The sequence below is a fragment of the Engystomops pustulosus genome, chromosome 5 (assembly GCF_040894005.1).
Source record: "Engystomops pustulosus chromosome 5, aEngPut4.maternal, whole genome shotgun sequence".
NCBI classification, from domain to species: domain Eukaryota; kingdom Metazoa; phylum Chordata; class Amphibia; order Anura; family Leptodactylidae; genus Engystomops; species Engystomops pustulosus.
The window spans coordinates 164,159,461-164,179,811 of NC_092415.1; the positions used below are offsets into that span (position 1 = coordinate 164,159,461).

The window sequence follows — 20,351 nt, forward strand, 5'->3', positions numbered from 1 at the left end:
GCTGTGTGTGGACTTCCTTCTCTAAAACGATAAGACATAAGTCTAACAGATCTATTAAAATATCCATTGATTGCAATTTACGTTTTATGACGTCCGTTAGTGTCTGCGCCACTTCCATTTCTTGTTTTGTTTTTGAGTAGAAATTGGACGGAAGCTGTAGCACAGTTTTTTCCGACAGAAGCACTAAGAGAAGTGGTGCAAACTAACAGTAACCATTTGACATTTTAATGGATCCCTTAGATTTTCGTTATTATTCTTTTAGAGGTACAAGTTAATAGCAATGGTCCTGGGCCGAAGGGATTTTTTTATGAAACATATTTGATCTGTATTTTTACTAGCTCACTTGCTGATCTTGAAAATCTGTTAAAAAGTTAACAATATTTTTTTGCACAGTCTTGTTTCATGCAGTTTTTAAGCACAATTTATCATTCAGCTTCTTAGCATAAAGATCAATGCTGTTTCAAGATATTTTCAATTATCTGTACCGTGTGAACATGAGCTATAGCTTATTGGGATATATTACATGAGGCGGGATAAATTACAAGATATTTTTTTGTTTTGTATTTATTAATGCTTGAACTTTGCCTTCGAAACTATCCCAAAGACGAATTAATAAGACATGCAGCTCAATGCCAAAATCTATTTTGAAACTGCCTCATCAGTTATTTGAACTTTTCAGATACAAGGTCAGAGCTGTATTAATTCAATGACCCCCACGGCCATTAAAAAAAAATAATTTCTCCTAATGTGCCAGATGCCAAATTTAAATCATATTTTTGGCCAATATAATGCAGCGTAATATGTTGATCATGTCTAAAGTCATATGTCACAGGGATGGCTTGGGTATCATTTGTTCTATAATTATCCATTAGCCTTGGTATAGGTTTACAATTCTACTCCTGTTTTACTACATGAGGAGAATAGTGTTCACTACTGTGCATTACATATTGCTGCATTGGGTCATACTGAAACTGATAGTTGGTGTGACTTTTAGTTGGTATTTTGGAGCAGATTTACGACCTTTGTGCCTGTTTTCTTACAAATTATAAAATTAAAGGGAACCAGTTGGGCAACTTCAACTGAGAAAAGCATTTGATAGATGGAGAGAAGAACAGATGAGCTCTGTAATGTATAGGCAAAGTAAATCCTGACAGAACTTGCATTGTGAGTCCTGATGTCACCATCCGTGGGCAATGATATAAATTAAAGAAGTTGGCCAGTTTGCCCCATGTTTTTTGTAATGTGTGTGTTAGGGTGAGGGGGCAGGATATTAGGTAATTTACCTATGTACATCTATTAATAGTTCTGCTCTGCTTTCTTGATATGTCAAGTGAAGACTAATGTCTTTCACCTCATTAGCCAAATATTTGTGAAGACTAATGTCTTTCACCTCATTAGCCAAACATTTGTGTCCAAAAATGGCTGCAGATAAAGGGTCATGTGATCTCTGACCATGAACAATCGCCCTGCCAGGACCTTAGTCTTATATTCATGGATACATTCTTACGGTCCGGGCAGGGCAATTGCTTATGGACAGATAGAGATCACATGACCCTCCGTCTGTGGCCATTTTATGGTCAGGAGTCTCTGGCTAATGAGGTAAAAGACAGGAGGAGCAGAACTTTTAATAGATGTGTATTGGTAAATTACCTAACATCCTGTCCCCTCACACTTACACACATTACAAAAAACATGAGGCAAAGTGGCCAACCCCTTTAATTTATATCATTGCCCATGGATGTGAAATCAGGAATCTCAATGCAAGTTTTGTCAGGATTTACTTTGCTTATATATTACAGAGCTCATCTGTTCTTCTCTCTATCTACCAAATTATTTTCTCAGACGAAGTTGCCCAACTGGTTCACTTTAATTTTATTATTTGCAAGAAAACAAAGATCAAGAAAGCGGAGCAGAACTATTAATAGATTTGCATTGGTAAATTACCTAATATCCTGCCCCCTCACACTTACATACGCATTACAAAAACATGAGGTAAAGTGGCCAACCCCTTTAAATATGTATATGTATTATACTGCAATTATTTGTAAGGAACCTGCAGATATTTATGTATAATTTGCTTTTTATAGCAGAAATGGAAGACCTGTCCGAACTATCTCAACAAAATACAAACCATGTGAACTTTGGTCAGCAGCCTGTTCCCGGTAATACCCCCGAAAAGCCTTCATCCCCAGGACAGCATTCTCTCAGCGGTCAAACGCCTGTGCGGACGCCGCTTCCCAACCTGCACCCAGGACTTGTATCTACGCCTATTAGCCCTCAGTTAGTAAATCAGCAGCTGGTGATGGCTCAGTTATTGAACCAGCAATACGCAGTAAATAGACTATTAGCCCAGCAGACCTTAAACCAACAGTACTTGAACCACCCTCCTCCTGTCAGTAGATCTATCAACAAGCCTTTGGAGCAACAAGTCTCGCCGAACACAGAGGTGTCTTCCGATATCTATCAATGGGTACGTGACGAATTGAAACGAGCAGGAATCTCGCAGGCAGTATTTGCACGGGTGGCTTTCAACAGAACTCAGGTAAATATGCTGCTGTTACTGTAACGTATGTCATATTCACTTATGTGGCCTGTTCATTAATGCTTAGCGTAAACGTTAGTCTCCAGTAGATAAGATCAGTAGAATCACCTCCTATCTGCTTGCACTTTGCTTTCCTGGTAAGTAAACAGATGCATAGAATATATGGCTACTTCAGATGAAGTATATGATTAGATAAAATGAGTCGAGCATTTAGCTTGCTTTTTGCAAAAGCTTTTAATCATCCTGGGTTGCGGCAGCAGTGTTTCTCTCAGTTATAACCAACCAATTTCACCATACAGGGTTAACACTAATAATGCAAAAATTGTTTGTTGTTCTCATGGATCTTAAATAAAAACAAACAACTTAGCAAAAATCTTGTGTTTTATAGCTACAGTTCATGTGCAGACCTTTGTGTCTCCATGACAACAGACAACAACCAAATCTTTTGTAGTCTGACTATACAGATATGTGCACTTTCATTTGTCCCTTGCTTCTTAAAGGGATTTTCTTAAACCATCTGGCTGTGGGTCTGGTACTTCTGGCCCTGTGTCTGAGCAGAAGTTGCAGGGGAGAGGGAGGCTGATGTAAGAAATTAGAAAACAAACCACATACTTACCCCTCTTCAGCTCCCGATTCTCTGATGGTTCCATTACTTCTGGTTTGGATTTTTTTGCCTTCTTGGACCAGGAAGAGAAGTCTCCTGGAAGTCGCTTGTCCGAGAAGGCTAGTCATTGGATAAAGTAGGTCCTGTGATCCCCCAAAATCAGAAGGAACTTTGAGAGAACTGGGAGCTGAAGCTGGCAAAGTTTGTGTCTTTTTTTGCTATCCCAGACCCCTCTGGGGGTTCTCGTTATACATGGTTCAGCATAGGAGATGGCATAGTAGTTTTCCTAAATGTGTATATAGACAAATCTTCTCTGCGCAGGTCTCATTGCACGTCTTGAATACTTTCTTCTAGTGAATGATCTCTATCCTACTGGTCCCTGTTGTTCCTTTGAATGGTTTGTTTCATTTGTAACTCTTTTTATTTTGGAAGCGACGATCCACATGTTGCATGTAAATGTCCTGGGCAAATAATGTTTGTGTGTTTTTGTTCTTTTAGACCTCTTTGAATGTAATCTCAGTGTTTGATGGATGGATTTGCCCCTTTTAACCTATTTATAACTGTGCATGTTGAATAGGATAAAAAGTGTGAAAATGTCACAATGTTCTGTTAATATCAGCTCCCATCAGGTCCTCATTCTTGTCTTTCTGATTCATGTATATTTTCTATGTAAACTGAAAACGAGACTCATTGCATTCCTATGAAAGCTTAATCTGGCTCCTATAGGAAGGCATAGAGAGTTTTCATGGGATAGGACAGTGTGTAGTCACATAGGACAGTGTGTAGTCACATAGGACAGTGTGTAGTCACATAGGACAGTGTGTAGTCACATAGGACAATGGTGATCCTAATTTTCTTATTCACCTTCTCATTAATGCAGAATGATCATGTTTGTTGTGGTCTGATTTTGCTATGTAGAGTCTCAATGCCTAAAAACATGGAAAAATAAAAATAAGGAATTTACAAAATCTATGGGACCTGTTCCCTTCCTGGTGAGAGTATCGGTGCCCATGACACCAATGATATAAATACTTCCATATTAGGATTGTGGGATATATTGATGCAGGATCTTTTCATTTCATTTCCATGTTGTTTTGTTTCTCCATGTAGAGAATAGGTAAGGTTACCTTTCGCTGTGGACATAATTTACCTTGGCAGCTTCCAGCCCCTCTTTCTGGCTTCTTCTTCGCTCTTGCAGCTGTTTAGTAAAAGTGAAGGCATGAAAATTATTTTTATAGTGCAATGCATTTATGTGAGATGGTGTCCAATGTAGAGAGCTGGGGATATTGTAGGGAGAGATGAAGAAGCTGCTTTGTGTAACTGGCAAAAACTGTTTTTGCAAGGGGAAAAACGTTCTGCTTCCTCCAATTATTTTAATGGTTATAATTATTAAGAAAATTGGCAGGTTTTTGATAGGTTGCATGCATATGTATGGATAGATATACACATACACCGAGGCTCCATGACAGGTTTAACCACTAAAGAACTCCGCTTTTTGTCACATAAGGCTTAGACCCTTTTCTTTTGTAATCTGACGTGTCGCTTTATATGGTTATGACTTTTTAACACTTAATTTACCAAAGTGATTTAGAGATTGTGTTTTCAGAGAATTTATTATTATGTGGTGCTAGGTCTGTTGATTGGCGCCTGAGTTTAGTGTTTTTGTTTGGACTGAGATACATTGTGACTTTAATGTTTTTGACCAAATAAGCATCAGAAATGACTAAACCCAGTCTCGGGGGGGTTAGAAGAAGGGGTTTCGAATTTGGTAAACTTGCCTTTTATTGTTCTAATTATTCTCCAGAAATTACATCCAAAAAAAGCTTTGGGAAACTAATGCAGAAATAGTGTCAGGATTCAAAAGCTGCACCCAAATTGAGCGACAAAAATAAGGCACCAGAAAACAGAGTTTTTGGTGGCGCCGACACTTTTGGAGCAGACGCAAAAAAAAAACCTTTGAAATTGCTTGACAGGCTTAAAAACGATTAATAAATGTTCCCCATTGTACTTCATGTTAGTGGTAAATTTTGGTTCATAAGTTCAAAAATAAAATTCTAAATCAGCTCCATTTCAGATAGTTAGTTCACCACCCAATGTATTTACACTGATTTCGGCATTTGATGGGTTAACACCCGGGATCACAGGTCACTCCGACCAGTGGTGTTACAGTGGGGTGTCGGCTGTTAGTTACAGCTAACACCCCGCAGCTACCGATGCCAGTTCAGCTCCAGTGATAAGCTCAACCAGCATCAGCTGTGTGGCGTACATGTACTGCATGGAGTGTTATTGCTATGCAGTACATGTATGGTTTGGAGCGCTAAGGGGTTAAGGCCCCTTATGTTTTCACTGATTGTCAGATTATACATTCCATATTTGGGCTCCATTGAAGAGAACCAGTCACTTGCCTTCCTGACATGCCTGTTTTGGTAAATGCTTGTATTTCTAATTGAAAAGTTTTCTTAGAACATAAAGTGTGCCGTTCTTCAGTTTTTCTAGCTTTAAATATATGTAAGTCAGCAAGCGTAAGTGTTACCATCACCTGTAACAATTCAGTTATGGGTCCATATACAGTCCGTAGCCATTGGAAAGTGTAAGAAATAGTATGAATACAATGGGGGACATTGATCATGATTTTTTAAATGTTGTTTTTTGTTTTGCCATAATTTTCACCAAATCTTCTAAATATTGCATTTTGTTTTAAATGGTGCATCTTTAGGTCAGACTCTTTGTCTTTAGATATTACTTTGCTATTTCAGTCAAATATGGACTTTTACTCAATCATTTTTGATAAATGTTGCATATTTAGCTTGAAAGGCTTACTTTTTAACCCATTCTTTGAAAATAAAACATGTGATGTAAATTTGAAAATTTTCACAAAATTTTAATGATGATTCTCCTCCCCTTTACAACACTTTCTAAGATGTGATGCTCCAGATTTGTGCAGGCATCTACTAAATAGACATGTGAAGTAGTAGCCTACCATGCATACAAAAAAAAAAAACACTCCACCGCTGGCATAATTTTTCAGTTTTAATTCAAGCTAACCGCGCATATTTTATTGTATACAGACTGAAGCCGGCAAGTTTTGCAGTTTTACCCTTCATATGTGGGGTCCCAGTTTTCCTCCAGCAACAGATGTGTGGAAAGCTTAACTGTAGTTTAAAATAATTTTAAAGACAGTTGGTTATTAAAAATTGTAAACATTTTTACAATGTAAACATTTTTCTAATATATTTTAAGAAATTCTGCTTAGTTTGAAAAGTAACAGGGTACAGAGTCCCCTCTTATTAACAGCTTTTATTTCCATGTAACTATTCCATCCTGTGTAGTGTGTGTCTACAAAGATTGACTAGTGCATCTAATTTGTTTATATAGTTCTAAGGCAGTTAACCCTTTCAACTCTCTCCCTGGATATAGTATTCTATGAGCAAGGTTTTCTAACTGAATGTAAAAGTAACAGAACGGTTTTCTAACTGAATGTGAAAGTAACAGACAGGGAGTGAAACATTTCTGTTAGAAAATAATGCTCATAGAATACTAGTTAGAGAGCAGAAAGGGTTTAAACTTACTGCTCAGAGCTGTGTAAACTAACACAGTTGAAAGCAGAACAAAACCATTGTCTGACTGGTAGAGATATAAAGACTGCTAATAAGGGGGACTTTAAGGATTGGACAGTCTTTACTCAGCTGCATGATCCATTTGTTCCAAGGGACATGAGCTTCTTCCAGGGGTTTTCTCCTCTTTCTCCCCCTTCCGCAACATATGCGTGTGTATGGGAGAGTTGGATGAGATGGCTTCATGCCAAATGAGCGTCTTGCTTTCTAATGTGTATGGCCTGCTTTAGTTTAGTACTGTGGAGAAACATACAAAAAGTTGAAATTATACTACAGTCTAATCCATTATATAATGTCAACTGCAAAGTCATGTTTGGTATTTCCTACAGCAGGGACAAGTTTCCCCTATTGTTCTCACTTAATAAGGGAGACATTGTTAAAATATGGGCACTGAATTTGGTTTTGAACCTGAATAGGATTTACTTTGTGTATTATGTCTCGGTTTGTTTGGGTTTCTTCTGGATTAGTTTGGTTTCCTTGAAAACTGCTAAAATAAAGCTGTGGCTATTTTCAAACAGTTTGCAGCTAATCACAAAATATTCACAACAGAGTATTAGAGGATTCTGCATTTGGGGGGAAAACACAACAAGTTGAAAAAACTGTATCTTGGGAAATAATACATTTTCTTTATTTTTTTTTTCAAAATGCAGTTTATACAGCCATGAATAAAGCATAATTGGTGTTTTGTTCTTGAGCAGACCTGGGCATTGTATGTCCAGAGGGTCGCATAACAAGGGCCCTTTAATTAGATCCTCCATACTTTTTTGAATTATTGTAATGTTTTATATACGGTTTTTTATGTAGACACAGGTTATGCACTGAATACAGTGGTCCGAATGGGAAAATGTTTTGCCCACCCCTGTTCTATAGAGAAGCCTTTAGAAAAAACAATTGAAAAATGCTTTACCCAGCTCTCTCTCTATTTGTATGTATATATATGTGTGTGCATGTGTATATACCACAAACCCCAAAAAGGCCACAATCAGCCATTTAATCAGCTGTGACTGGAGTGTTCCTTTAAGTTTTCCATCAGACAAGCCATGATTTCTAAAACTCCCAATTATTTGTCAATTTGTTAGCTACATTATTAGGTAATATTTTTATATATATATTAGAGTATATAGCAAATTACTGAGTCATTTTTACTTTTACCACAACTAAACGTAAATTTTGTATTGTTTTTTTCTCTTGATGATCTCATGGCATTTTTATTTATTGTGCCCCAGAAAGCATTTTTGGCAACTGTCACGAAAGGCTTCCTTTTCTACAACAATTGATTCCTAATACAAGACCAGATGATTCAGTAATAGCCTTGTAAATAATGTGCAGTAGAATTATTTTGCTTTTTACACAGTTAGTTCAATCATTACCAATGATAATACACATTAAATACCACTAATAGTTCAAATGTGGCTTCTAATTACTGCCTTCAAGTCTTCTGCTAATCATTATGCTAAATAAAGGAGTCCCACAATGAATGCAATAAAACTTGGGGCTTACAAAATATCGTAATTTATGATTTTTGTCTGTTCCATTTCTGCACAAAGTAAAGATTCATGCTGGTTATGGAAAGACGTAAAATAGTCTTTTTTTCTTATTTTGGAATCGCGAAGAAGCCAAAATTCACTTTAATAGCTCTGAAAGAAATTTAGGTTTGGATCAAGATATTCTAGAAAGAGGAAATAGGGATGGAATATTGAAGTAGTCTACGCTATTCCATTTAGTGGTCTCCAGTAAAAACAAAAGAGAAATTAAAGGGGTTGTCAGGTTCTCCTCATAAACATTTTCTCCTCATATAGTAAATTACCCTAATTTAATGTTAATAAAACGTATGGCCCATTCTCTAGAGATCAGATACATTTATATACCCAAGTCTTGCTTATTTGACTCTCCCATCCCTCTCAACAACCTGTAGGCTTACCCATGCCTGCTCTGGCGCATGCGTCCACCTGTGTGAGCGGCCGCTCATTCCTCTGCATCACTTGGCAGTGCTCCTGCATGGCGCACACATCAGAAAACGCAGGACTTTAGTAAAATCCTGCTCTTGTGACTTAAATTGTATTGAAATTCTTCTGTGAGTCTTACTAAAAACGGTTCGCCATTGGGGGTGCTATAGTGGTGAAAGAGATTGTCTAAAAATCTGTGGTGTGTCTGTAGAAAACACAGCATTGTGTGTGAGTTAAATAAAGAAAATCTACCATTAAAATCCATCATGATAAACCAAGAACACTTACTTACTCATAGACCCAGGCACTGTGACTGTGCTAATCTTCTTATGTTTGTTATCCTTCCTTCTAAAATCAACTTTTACAATTATGTTAATGAGCTAGAAGTCCTATGGGGACATTACCAGAGCCCTTTCATGCTGTAGCTTCACAGGCTGTTTCACTATGCAAGAGCACTCACCCTCCCCAATATGTGAGATTACAACAGGAGGAAATGGTGAGGGTGGGACAGGGTAAAAGCCTGTGCAGCTGCAGCACAGAGAGGCTCTGGTAACACCCCCAGAGCCCTTAAGGCTCATTAGCATAATTTCAAAAGTAAGAAAGAAGGAGGTCATGGATAACAAATATAAGAAGATTACCACAGTTACAGTGTCTGCATCTATGAGTAAGTCTCCCTGGTTTATCAGGCTTTATTTAGATGGTATTATATTTTAATAGCGTTAGAGCCAACAAGGTTTTTGATGATCCACTCATGTGGGTTATGTTTCTACTAGGGTATAGCTGTACTTTAAAAACATCAGGTGTTGAGTTTTATGAGTTAAATAATGTTCCCTTCCCTACCTTACCAGGAGTTCAAGGTCCTTGGCCTTGTCTAGGTGTGAGTATGCTTTTAGTATACTTACTGCCACCTTGAGAATACTGTATTCTCCATATTTATAGATCCATATGTTTCCATATCCATTTCCGCTGGGCCTGTATATGATGATACACATCCAGGGAAAGACAAGCACACCAATTGAGTAGATTGCCAAGTGATGCTTTTATTGTGGCTTCTATGTGGTCACTCCTGCCACAATCACTTCTCCGCTCTTATGCCAGCTGCACCTTGTATTTGACAAAGACTTAGAGCTTGTCGAAAAAGTCACATGTTTTTGGGCCGCAATAAAGCAATCACTTGGCTATTTACGCAGTTGGTGCGCTTGGATTTCCTCTGGATATTACAGTGGGGTGGAATCTTCTTCTTGAGCACCCACTACTCCTAGTTGTGCAACTTGGAATAATACATTACATGATGGTCATAAATCTACATAAGAGTCTATTCATGCCACGTACAGCAGTGGACCTCCGAAGCATTTATTTCTTAACCACAAATCTGTACGGATGAAGGTTGTGGGAATGTAAAATATGTCATTTTTGTTATCTTAATGTTATAAGATATGTTATTTCACGCATAGGTAAACAATTTTCAGCATTTAGTCTAGAAACCTTAAATTTAAAGGAGTTGACTTTAACTGGGCTTGTTTCTCCCTAGAAAATGTCACAGTCTTTGTTATACCGTAGCTGACACAAGCCATGTACAGGTCAGTCTGCACAGCCACTGCTCCTATATATAGCAGGTGTTTATGGTCTAAGTAACTTAGAATTCCTCAGGGAATTCCCTCCGCATCCCTCTGCTCTCCACACGGAAGCCCAGCCATATGTACGGGAAAAGATAGAGCATGCCCCACCTTATTCCCATCTATGGTATGGTACAATGACACATGTGTGCTCACCGTACTGGAGCTGGGCGCCATAGGCGTCTACGGGGACTGATATCGGATATATCCATTCATGTGCATAAAAATGTAAGCATTTCGTTGACTAAAAAAACTGACCTAATGTAGTATATAAACTATATTAATATTAATTACTAACATTATTGAGGATTCATGTCTTGTTTTTTTTTTTAAAGATATGACTACTGTGTCTGTAGCATAAGGGAACATTGCGGTAGAAGATGTATTTTCCTTGATTTAAAAAAAAAAGAATGTTTCTTCTGCACAGTCAATGAGTCAAAATTAGATGATCTTGTTAGTGAGGAAAATTACAGGTAATGACTACAATGTTCCTTCCATGTCATAGGCAGGATTTGCCTAGGATAGCTAGTAGCTCCACAGTGTGAGAATTGTAGAAAACAATCCCAAACACCTCAGCTTTCTAGTGTGCCATGGGCGGTGGAATCGTTATGGTTTTATTGGCAGGACCGGCTAAAGCTGAGGTGTATCAGTTTTGCCAGGTAGAATCGGTCTTGCTAGGTACGTATTGGAATTGTCTTTTTATCTGTGGCAATACAGCTTAGATAAAAGATGCCCGGCTGAAGGATTTCTTTCTCACTATAATCTAGTGGATGCTCAGTGAGGGTGAGTGGCGGTCTCTTATTTTCCGTTAGGAGGAGTTGGGATGTTCCCATACTCATTAGATTGCGTGATGCAAAAATTTAGCAGGTAATGTTATCTGCTTAAGATAGCAAAATAAAATACTACTAGATTGTACAGATGATTATTAAAGCTAGTAGACAGGTCCTACTCATCCAGTCTGCATGAGGTAGTGTACTGCTCTTTTTATATATTACTCTGATCTCTATCACAGTCCTTTCTTCCTGTTCTAACAGTCTAAACTCCTTTTTTAGCTTACTGTAAGTGTCCTTCACATGTGAAAATTAAATGTATATATCCACCACATATTCTTATTCGTAGAGTCTAGTGTACACTGTAGTCCCCAAAGAGTTTTGAGAACTATTATGCTACATTATGGATGAAAACCAAAATGTTCTTGTGAGTGTTTTAGTTTTTATGGATATAACAGCAGACACAGATCAAAATGTTGCAGCTACCAATGCAAATACCATTTGTTTGTGAGAAGCAAGAGAGAATGCTTTTTTGGAGGGAACTTACCCACTGTAAACTTTTTTCTTTATTGAACTACATCCAACACATTTATGTAATACACATGAATTAGAGTCATGGTTTATGCAAGATGTTTTCCAAAATAGACAGAAATATATTAAATGTATTTGAAGGACATCTCTCAGGACTAAATGGACAGACATTTCCAGATCTCTAGATTGATCCAGATCGATATATGGCCTGTAAACTTTCAGGTTTACAGTTTGCAGTCAAAAGCATGATTTTATGTAAGGCAGGACCTTACATAGAATGTGTGCTGATGCAGCCACCCACCAGATGCATCAGGAGGCCAGAGCCTCCTAATCTGTCTGGCGGCATTGCAGGGGTGGCGACTTTATCATACAGTGGGTGATAAATGTCCCCTGATGTCTAAATTAACGAAACAGGAAGTGCCTCGGACCGCCCTTCCTACTTCATAGGTGACTGCTGGGCTTCATGCGTCAGTCACCGCCTCCTAGTCCTGCCCCCTCATGAATATGCCTAAACACTTTGAAAGTGGTCCGGTGTTATTGTTGTCTGCTAGCTTTATTGGAGGGTTCCGATAAAGCTAGCAGTTTATCACTGCTAAAAATGGGGTAGTGCTTTTTTATGGGTGACAGGTTTAAGGAAATCACATGTTATATTTAACCAACTTCAAAAATCCATAACTTTTTCATTTTTCCGTGTACAGACCTGTGTGAGGGCTTATTTTGTGCGTAACAAATTTTACTTTCCCGTAATGTTATTTATTTTAACATGCCGTGTACTGCGAAGCTGAAAAAAAATTCCAAATGTGGAAAAATTGAAAAAAAAACGCACGTGCGTCACGTTCTTGTGGGCTCAGTTTTTACGACTTTCACTCTTCGCTCCAAATAACACGCCTACTTTATTCTTCGGTTCGGTGCGATCGCGGTGATACCAAATTTATATAGGTTTTATTGTGTTTTAATACATTTTCAAAAATTAAACGAATGTGTACAAAAAAGAAAAAAAATTTCTTGCCATCTTCTGACGCTAATAACTTTTTCATACTTTGGCGCACGGAGATGTGTGAGGGGTCATTTTTTTGCGAAATGAAGCGACTTTTTCATTGCTACCATTTTGAGGTCTGTGCGACATTTTGATCATTTTTTATTTCATTTTTTATGTTATGTAAAAAGGTGTAAAAGTTGCATTTCGGACATTTGGGCGCCATTTCCCGCCTCGGAGGTCACCGCCGGCCGTAACCGTTTTTATATTTTGATAGATCGGGCATTTTGGGACGCGGCAATACCTAATATGTCTGTGATTTTTACTGTTTGTTATGTTTTATATCCGTTCTAGGGAAAGGGGGGTGATTTGAACTTTTAATATTTTATTAATTTTTTTTATTTTTTAAACTTTTTTTTTTCTTTTTTTTTTCACTATCTTTTAGACCATCTAGGGTACATTAACCCTAGATGGTCAGATCGCTCCTACCATATACTGCAATACTACAGTATTGCAATATATGGCATTTTTGCAGGTCATACATTACAATGAGCCACTGGCTCATTGTAACGAACCTGCATAAACCATGTAGCCTCGTGTCAAAAGAAGACCCGAGGCTACCATGGTAACCGATCGCCGCCCCCCGATGACGTTCGGGGGCGTGGCGATCGAAAAAAAGATGGCGGCGCCCACGCGCCGCCGTCTTTTAAACGCCGCCGGCGACTTTGCCGGCGACGTTTAGAGGGTTAATAGCCGCGATCGGTGCGAGCACCGACCGCGGTTATTAGCGGTGGGGGTTTTGTGCAAAATGCAAAAACCCCCACCTCTGTATGAAGAGGACTCAGCCCGTGAGCCCTCTTCATACACTCCTTATACCTCTGCGACGTAGAGCTACGGCGCAGAGCGTTAAGGGGTTAAAAAGCTGCAATTTTTTGCGCAAAAAGGTTGCCAAGTTTGTTGAACTTCCTGCCTAGTTCGCCACCTGAGACCAGGCGAGCTTTTGTGCACTTTTTTGCGACTTTTTCAAATGTCCCAGATGGCCAATACAACTAACTTTAGTCTAAACATTTGGATCCCTTAAATAAATAGAGAAAATTGATCCAAGAGCTGTGGACTTAGACTTTTTGCTACTAAGAAAAAGAAGAAAAATAAAGATAAATCTCCCCCCTTAACTCCTCAAACGCCAGCTGTGTTAAAAATGAAAACCTCTAAGATAATTTTGACAAACAGAAAAGCCAAACAAAAGAAAAAAAAAGCAGGTGCACAAAGCCAGACTTATGGTACATGTTCCCTTATTGTGTGTTTTACAGTTGCTATTTCCAGTGTTACTCATAATTTTTTAAAGATGACATCTCAGGTTTATGTTCCGGAGCCATTGACATAGTCTGACATATCTCACTCACAAGTGGAGCTCACAATGTCTTCTTAGATATCGGAGTCTTTTGCCATTGTCTTTTCCTCTCAAATATATGCAGTTTCTGGGAATTAGCGTTATCTTGGGAACATCCCCTGTGAATTGGGGATTGGAAGCTTCATGACAAAATGACTTCTAATGATGCTTAAATAAAGTTGTTAAAGGGTACTTGTCAACAGTTTGTCTTAACCTGTGCTATTTGTAGTAGAGTATTTCTAGAGAATGCACCATACTATTAGGGAGAATAGCACACGCAACCATGATCTGTCTGAGCCGAAACCATTCATTCATTCCTATATTATGTGGTATGGAACAGATTTTTATCATTGAATTGAGGAAACGTTCTGGTTCCACTCGCCTTTTCTTAATCTGTCATACGCACTTTTCTTATTAAAAAAACACAGTTTCTTACTCTTTTGCAGTAGGGACATTTTTTTTACCTCTTCCTTTGAGGTCAATAAATATCTGTATGTTTTTGCAATTCCATGCTGTTTCTTTAGATGAGCGTTGCAATAAAATGAGAGCTTCACAAGTGTAATACAGAAAGAAACCATTTCATTATTACTTTTCCGCACCCTTAAGAATTCCAGTTGCTGGATTCATTGCTATAATACAGATGGGGATGAACAACAGGGACAATTAAAGCAGATTAGAACTAAAGCAGAAATATATATACTCCTTTTCAGAGAAAATTAGCTACTTAAACAGCATTGAAACATAGATTTGGTAAATGAGTGAAATTGGCATATCGTATTATCAGGTTCAACTACTTTTTAATGATAAAAACGTAAAAATTGGCCCGCAACAGAGATGGTACATTATGGCTATTGGGAGAACTACTACTGTTTAGTTATTGAAAGAAAAAAACAATTGAGCATGTGTTCTTTTAAGTTTTATACTTAATTTTACTTTTATAAGTTTAAGGGGTTTTTTTTTTTATAAAAATAATCCTAAAACGAGGTCCTCAGAATCACGGTGGATAATAGACAATCCTGTAGTTTTTACAAGGACTTTATGTTTGTGTAAATTATGTGGTAAAATGAGATCTGCTGCTTAAGTGTAACTACATAATTGCTACTGTGCTCCAAGTAATTCTTTGTAGTATAATTTCGGAATAAACCAACAGTCCCTATCATTATTGAATAAAAGGTAAGAAAAAAGGTACTATTACACTGTCACCACAGCTCTCCTTCTACCACATAGCTATGTATGCTTCATACTTGGCATTGACCCAAACTCTTAGGTGGAGCTTTGTATTAATCCTCCACCTGGACCAAGGATCTAATTTTACGAGACATCCTAGATAGTGTTGCTTTCTTGGGTAAAGGGCTTTTTTCCCTAGATGCTTTGATGTTGCTTGAGACTGATCAATTTAGCTTCAATCAATGATTATGTATAAAGGCGAGACAATCTGGAAGCCAGACAGGCGACGGCTTCGTGCTAGTGCTTCATCCTCCATTTCCAAAGTACTCTGAAATTAATTTTGAAGGTGTTGGCTATGTTGTACTCTACATTATGGGGCATACCATCATTAACGCTTGACTGCCAGGTCAATTAGGACAATTTTTTCACATAATCTAACCATAATTTCATGTTCATGTGGGAAATCTATGTACAAGTTCCAATGAGTGTTCTATCTAGTACAGTAACTAGAACTAGTTAGCAAATGTTCCTCCACTACACTTATCAAAGTTCCCCAAGGCTATGAAGTGCCAATGTCCTTAGATACATGACTTGTAGTTCTAAACTTACCACAAGGTGAGAACTTAGGATATGATTACAGGCGGTCTCCTACTTAAGAACACCCGACTTACAGACGACTCCTAGTTACAAATGGACCTCTGGATGTTGGGAATTGACTGTACTTTAGCTTTAGGCTACAATAAACAGCTATAACATCAATGGTGTCTGCAATTAAGCTTTATTGTTAATCCTGGTTCTTACAACATTTTTTAAATCCAATTGTCACAGAGACCAAAAAAATAGCCCAGGGTTACAATTAGAAAGTATACAGTTCCGACTTACATACATATTCAATTTAAGAACCAACCTACAGAACCTATCTTGTACGTACCCCGGGGACTGCCCTTATATAGTTTAAGTGTAGAAATCATAGATAATTTTAGTTGGTTGTTTTGCCCAACAGTTATCGACAAGTGATTCATTTTATAAACCTGAACACTTCCAATGTTCCAGTCAGTTTACTTTAACAGAAATGGGTAAAAGAAAGCTGTATCCTCCATAGGAAATTCTAATTTTACTTAAAAATAACAGTAAATTCTTTTTCCCTTGACGTTGTCTGTAATTTGTCTTGTGGTCACTCTTTGAACAAATGTCTCCTCTGAATAGACTTTTCACAGCTCAGGATGACCATTAATTGCTACCGATGTTGAATGTACTATTTTTGAAGCACATATTAAAATGCTTTTAAGGGGGGGGGGGCATGTCTTTAGGGAATTTTTTTTTTCAGTTCATGATGTTACATACCTATGCTATTTGCTCCTGTATTATTTTAGCTCATTCATTTACTAGAGGGCAGTCATAGTTCTTTTGTTGCCTTTTGTACTGTACTGAACGATAGTGAATACCACATGATTGATAAAATGTGTGTTTACACAAGAATTTTTTAAGGAAGTTTAGTTTTCTGATCTTTGCTGTTAGTAATGTGTTTCCTATCAGAATGGAGATAACTAAGATTGATAAAGAGTCTGTGAATCATAACTGACTGCTTTTTTTGTCAGTCTATAAATGAGATGCGCAGTTCAGCCGACTTCTGTTTTCGCAATGCTTAATAAATTACATGCCCAATTAATTGCCATGACCCCATCAATAATTGTTGGGAGGTTATCTGTGCTGTGATGAGAAAACTGAAGGTTATGAATTACTGCCTGTATTTATCTTAACCATTCTAGTTAATGGTGTTTGGTAGAAGACAAGTATATGCTTTGTCCAACTTTGAATGTTGGTAGAACTTGAATTACAAGATATATTAGAATCTTACCAAGTACACACAAAATTTACATTTTGTTGCAGTCACTATATGTTTTCAGCGTATGATTTAAAGTTAACTTGTATTATTATTGCTGACCCTTTAAAAAAAGCACATATGGTCAAACTTGCTGTGAATATGGGTTAAATGGGTTCTCAACATTCTCAAATTCTAATATCCTAGTGATGTTTACACAATAAAAATGTTTTTAACCCCCATACTTTACAATTTTACTTCTGTTTTAGCTCCTATTATTCAGTGATGGTCAGTGTAAGATTCCAGAGTGTGGGCGGTGACTTTCTAAGCAGGCACTTTATGATACCTCTACTGCTATGAGATTCTGTATGCTGACAATGTGCCTAGATTATCAGGGTCCAGGGTTTATCTACACTTTTATTTAGCTTCTGACCATTCTACTATTCTATCTAATACATAGAAAAAGAGACATAAGACAGATCAGAGTCATGAGATGGATATAAAACACAACAACAGACTCCAGCTCTGCCATGCCTCCCCCTCCATTTTTGTAGATTGTAGAGTAATCTCTACGAATTGCTGCTTGCTGGCAGGATGTGCCTGTGTCCGTAGTGTGTCTGAGCTGGTCTTGTAAGGGGGGAGGGGCTGGAGGCAGAGAGCACTGCAGTGTGCAGACGAGAGAAGCTATTCATGAGAAGAATCTGACCATAGTCAGAAGATTTATATTTGGATCCAGAGACAACCAAGATTGTAAACACCAGGTCTAATAGAGACGGGTTGGGATTTTTATCTGGGAAATGTTGTATTTTTGTTAATAACAATGAATTAGAGAAAGTGTTATTTTGTTATACTGAGTATATTTAAGAATCATTTCTTCATGGGAATACCCCTTTAAGGGAGTGTATTGGCACCTTGAGGTATTGAAATGTTCATCAAGTTCACTTTGTACACTATTACATCTCCAAAGCCGTAAAGGCCATTTATAGTGCCTAAATTACCACAAAGGTAAAAATTATGCAGGTACCTTTATAAGCTTTCCTATTTCTCAGTGATCAGGCCCTTAAGTTTCCCTGCAAAATCGGTTGCTAACTATCTTTAGGGAAGTTATGTAAAAAAAAAAAAAACAATGTAGAAAATATAGTAATAGTAATGGAAAAATCAAGAAAACTAGTGCAAATAGTATTAGGTAACAAAGTATTTGTGCAACTTAATCCTAGTAGTATTCTTTCCAAAACTGTAGTTTTATTCAAACTTTGACAATCACAATATGTCTTACGGTCTTCTCTAACATCTAAATGTGCTGCAATTAGTTCAGTACCTAATTATGCAGTACTCTTCCTATGTGGCTTTGTAGATCACCCTGTAGTCCAGTTTCAGTGTTGACATAAGACTAATAAAATAAAGCCTTCCTAAAAATTATTGTATATATTTTTTTTATTTACCATTTTTCTTTTTAAATTTAACTATTAAGTTCATGTTATGTTTTTTGTGTTGGACCAGTTGTGTTTATTTTTGTTTGTATTTTATATTTTCTCTATTACTTTAGGTAGTTGTCCTCTATTTTTGGCAGGCGAGTTTAGTTGAGTGCAGTGGCGTCTAGTTTTTTTTTTACAACTAATATGTTGTAATCCCTCAATTTAGGGCTTGCTCTCGGAAATTTTGCGAAAGGAAGAAGATCCCAAGACAGCATCTCAGTCATTATTGGTAAATCTACGGGCAATGCAGAATTTCTTACAGCTACCTGAAGCTGAGAGAGACCGAATTTACCAGGATGAAAGGGAAAGAAGTCTCAATGCAGCATCTACTATGGGTCCAGCACCTCTGATCAGTACACCACCAGCCCGTACACCACAGGTAAAGGATGCAGTAACTCAAATCACTGCTCTCTTCTAGCCTTTCCAATCGTCCCTTTAACTTTTAATATAAAGGGGTTTAACTTCAATCTTCACCAGTCCTTGTTGATAAGTTCTGTGGTGTGATAGAGATGACATATTCTAGTTGCCCTTCTCTTGCCATGATAGCAAAAGTTCTCTCCAGCGCCAATATATTAGCTTCTAATCTCTTTGTATCTGGACAGAAAACTCAACTTCCTGTCCAAAAATGTTGCCCTCTGCTGAGCTGTAGTAGTCTTTCGGTCTTTGAGGGCTGTGAAATACTTGGTGGTCGCTACTAGACTTTTGGCAGCATTTACTGTGGATAGTTTTGTTTATATAAAACAGATAAAAAATTAAGTCAGAAAATTGGGCCAATTTAATTGGGTATATAATTAGGTATATAATTAAAGCTCTGGTTAACATGTGTAACACGATTTATAAAGGGATAAAATGTCCATAGATGTAGGTATATTTCTTGAATTCTCTCCTTCTGATCATGAATGACATTGTATTTTCAAGCCCACTTAATTTTACAACTCTTTAGATTATGAGTAAATCTTCTAACATTGTCATGGGCTAGAAAATAGGTCCTATTCTTTAGTTTTTTCCTCCACTCTTATCCTGCTACTTTTATTTGGCGGAGCTGTGTTTCAATATCAGATTAGAGTACCTTGGCTCTTTAAAATCTCATACAGCCCCTTTAACTTTCACAGTAGGCAATGCAACAGAGGACAGGGAATATAAGCGCTCTATTATGTTTATATGTCTATATGATCTTACAAAAATCTTTGTTTGCTGATTTGCAGTTTTTTGTATAAAATGATCAGTTTACTGTTTAGTAACATCTTCCCATCTGTTATTTACATACTTCCAGTTAAGTATAATCCAGTTGAGTGCAGCATATATTATTAAAAAAATGTTTATGTTAAAATGTTGTTAGCCTATTCATACATAGGACTATCCTTTGATTCCTTGCAGCTGCCCTGTCACATTTTTTGCTGACGCCTACATTTTTATAATCAGTATTTTGCCATTTAAGGTGCTTATACAACTTCAGTATTTGTTGGCTAAGTGTTTGCTATTCTTTATTTGTTCATAATTTGTTGTTATTATGCTACAAAGTGAGAAAAAAGCAGTTGAGCCAATACGAGGCATCGCTGGTGGTTGCCTATCTCTGCAGAGAACAAACAAATTCCATGTGCTGATCTTTCATTCCATGCAATATCATCTTTCAGGGAAAAGTTTTGAGATTTCCCATTGACGTAAGTTGGTCATCAGGTCCTAGCAAAAATTGAGGGTTAGGTCAACTTTATCTTTATGTCATTGGGGGCCTGAAGGGGCTGTGTCATTAACTCTAAATATATGATTGAGGGGGTCTTGACCATTTGACCATTAGAACAGGGGATCAAAGGTTCCCCTTATCTCATCCATAGCATAGGGACTTCTAGGTTTTGACCACGCTGCAGGGTGATTTGGAAGGCCCATAGAAGTCAAAGGAA

The 20,351-nt window shown here is 37.5% G+C and overlaps 1 protein-coding gene across 6 annotated transcripts in view; it reads left to right on the plus strand.

The window, feature by feature from the left end:
- SATB1 (SATB homeobox 1) overlaps window positions 1-20,351 on the plus strand; it is a 130,694-nt gene that overhangs the window by 84,539 nt on the left and 25,804 nt on the right. For 4 of the 6 annotated variants that reach the window (XM_072153658.1, XM_072153657.1, XM_072153660.1 and 1 more), the window contains 2 exons: window positions 2,088-2,542; window positions 18,620-18,832. In XM_072153658.1, the coding sequence (XP_072009759.1) occupies window positions 2,088-2,542; window positions 18,620-18,832 (668 nt within the window). The remainder of the gene's footprint in view (window positions 1-2,087; window positions 2,543-18,619; window positions 18,833-20,351) is intronic. The other 2 variants (XM_072153659.1, XM_072153663.1) reach the window with 2 other exon arrangements.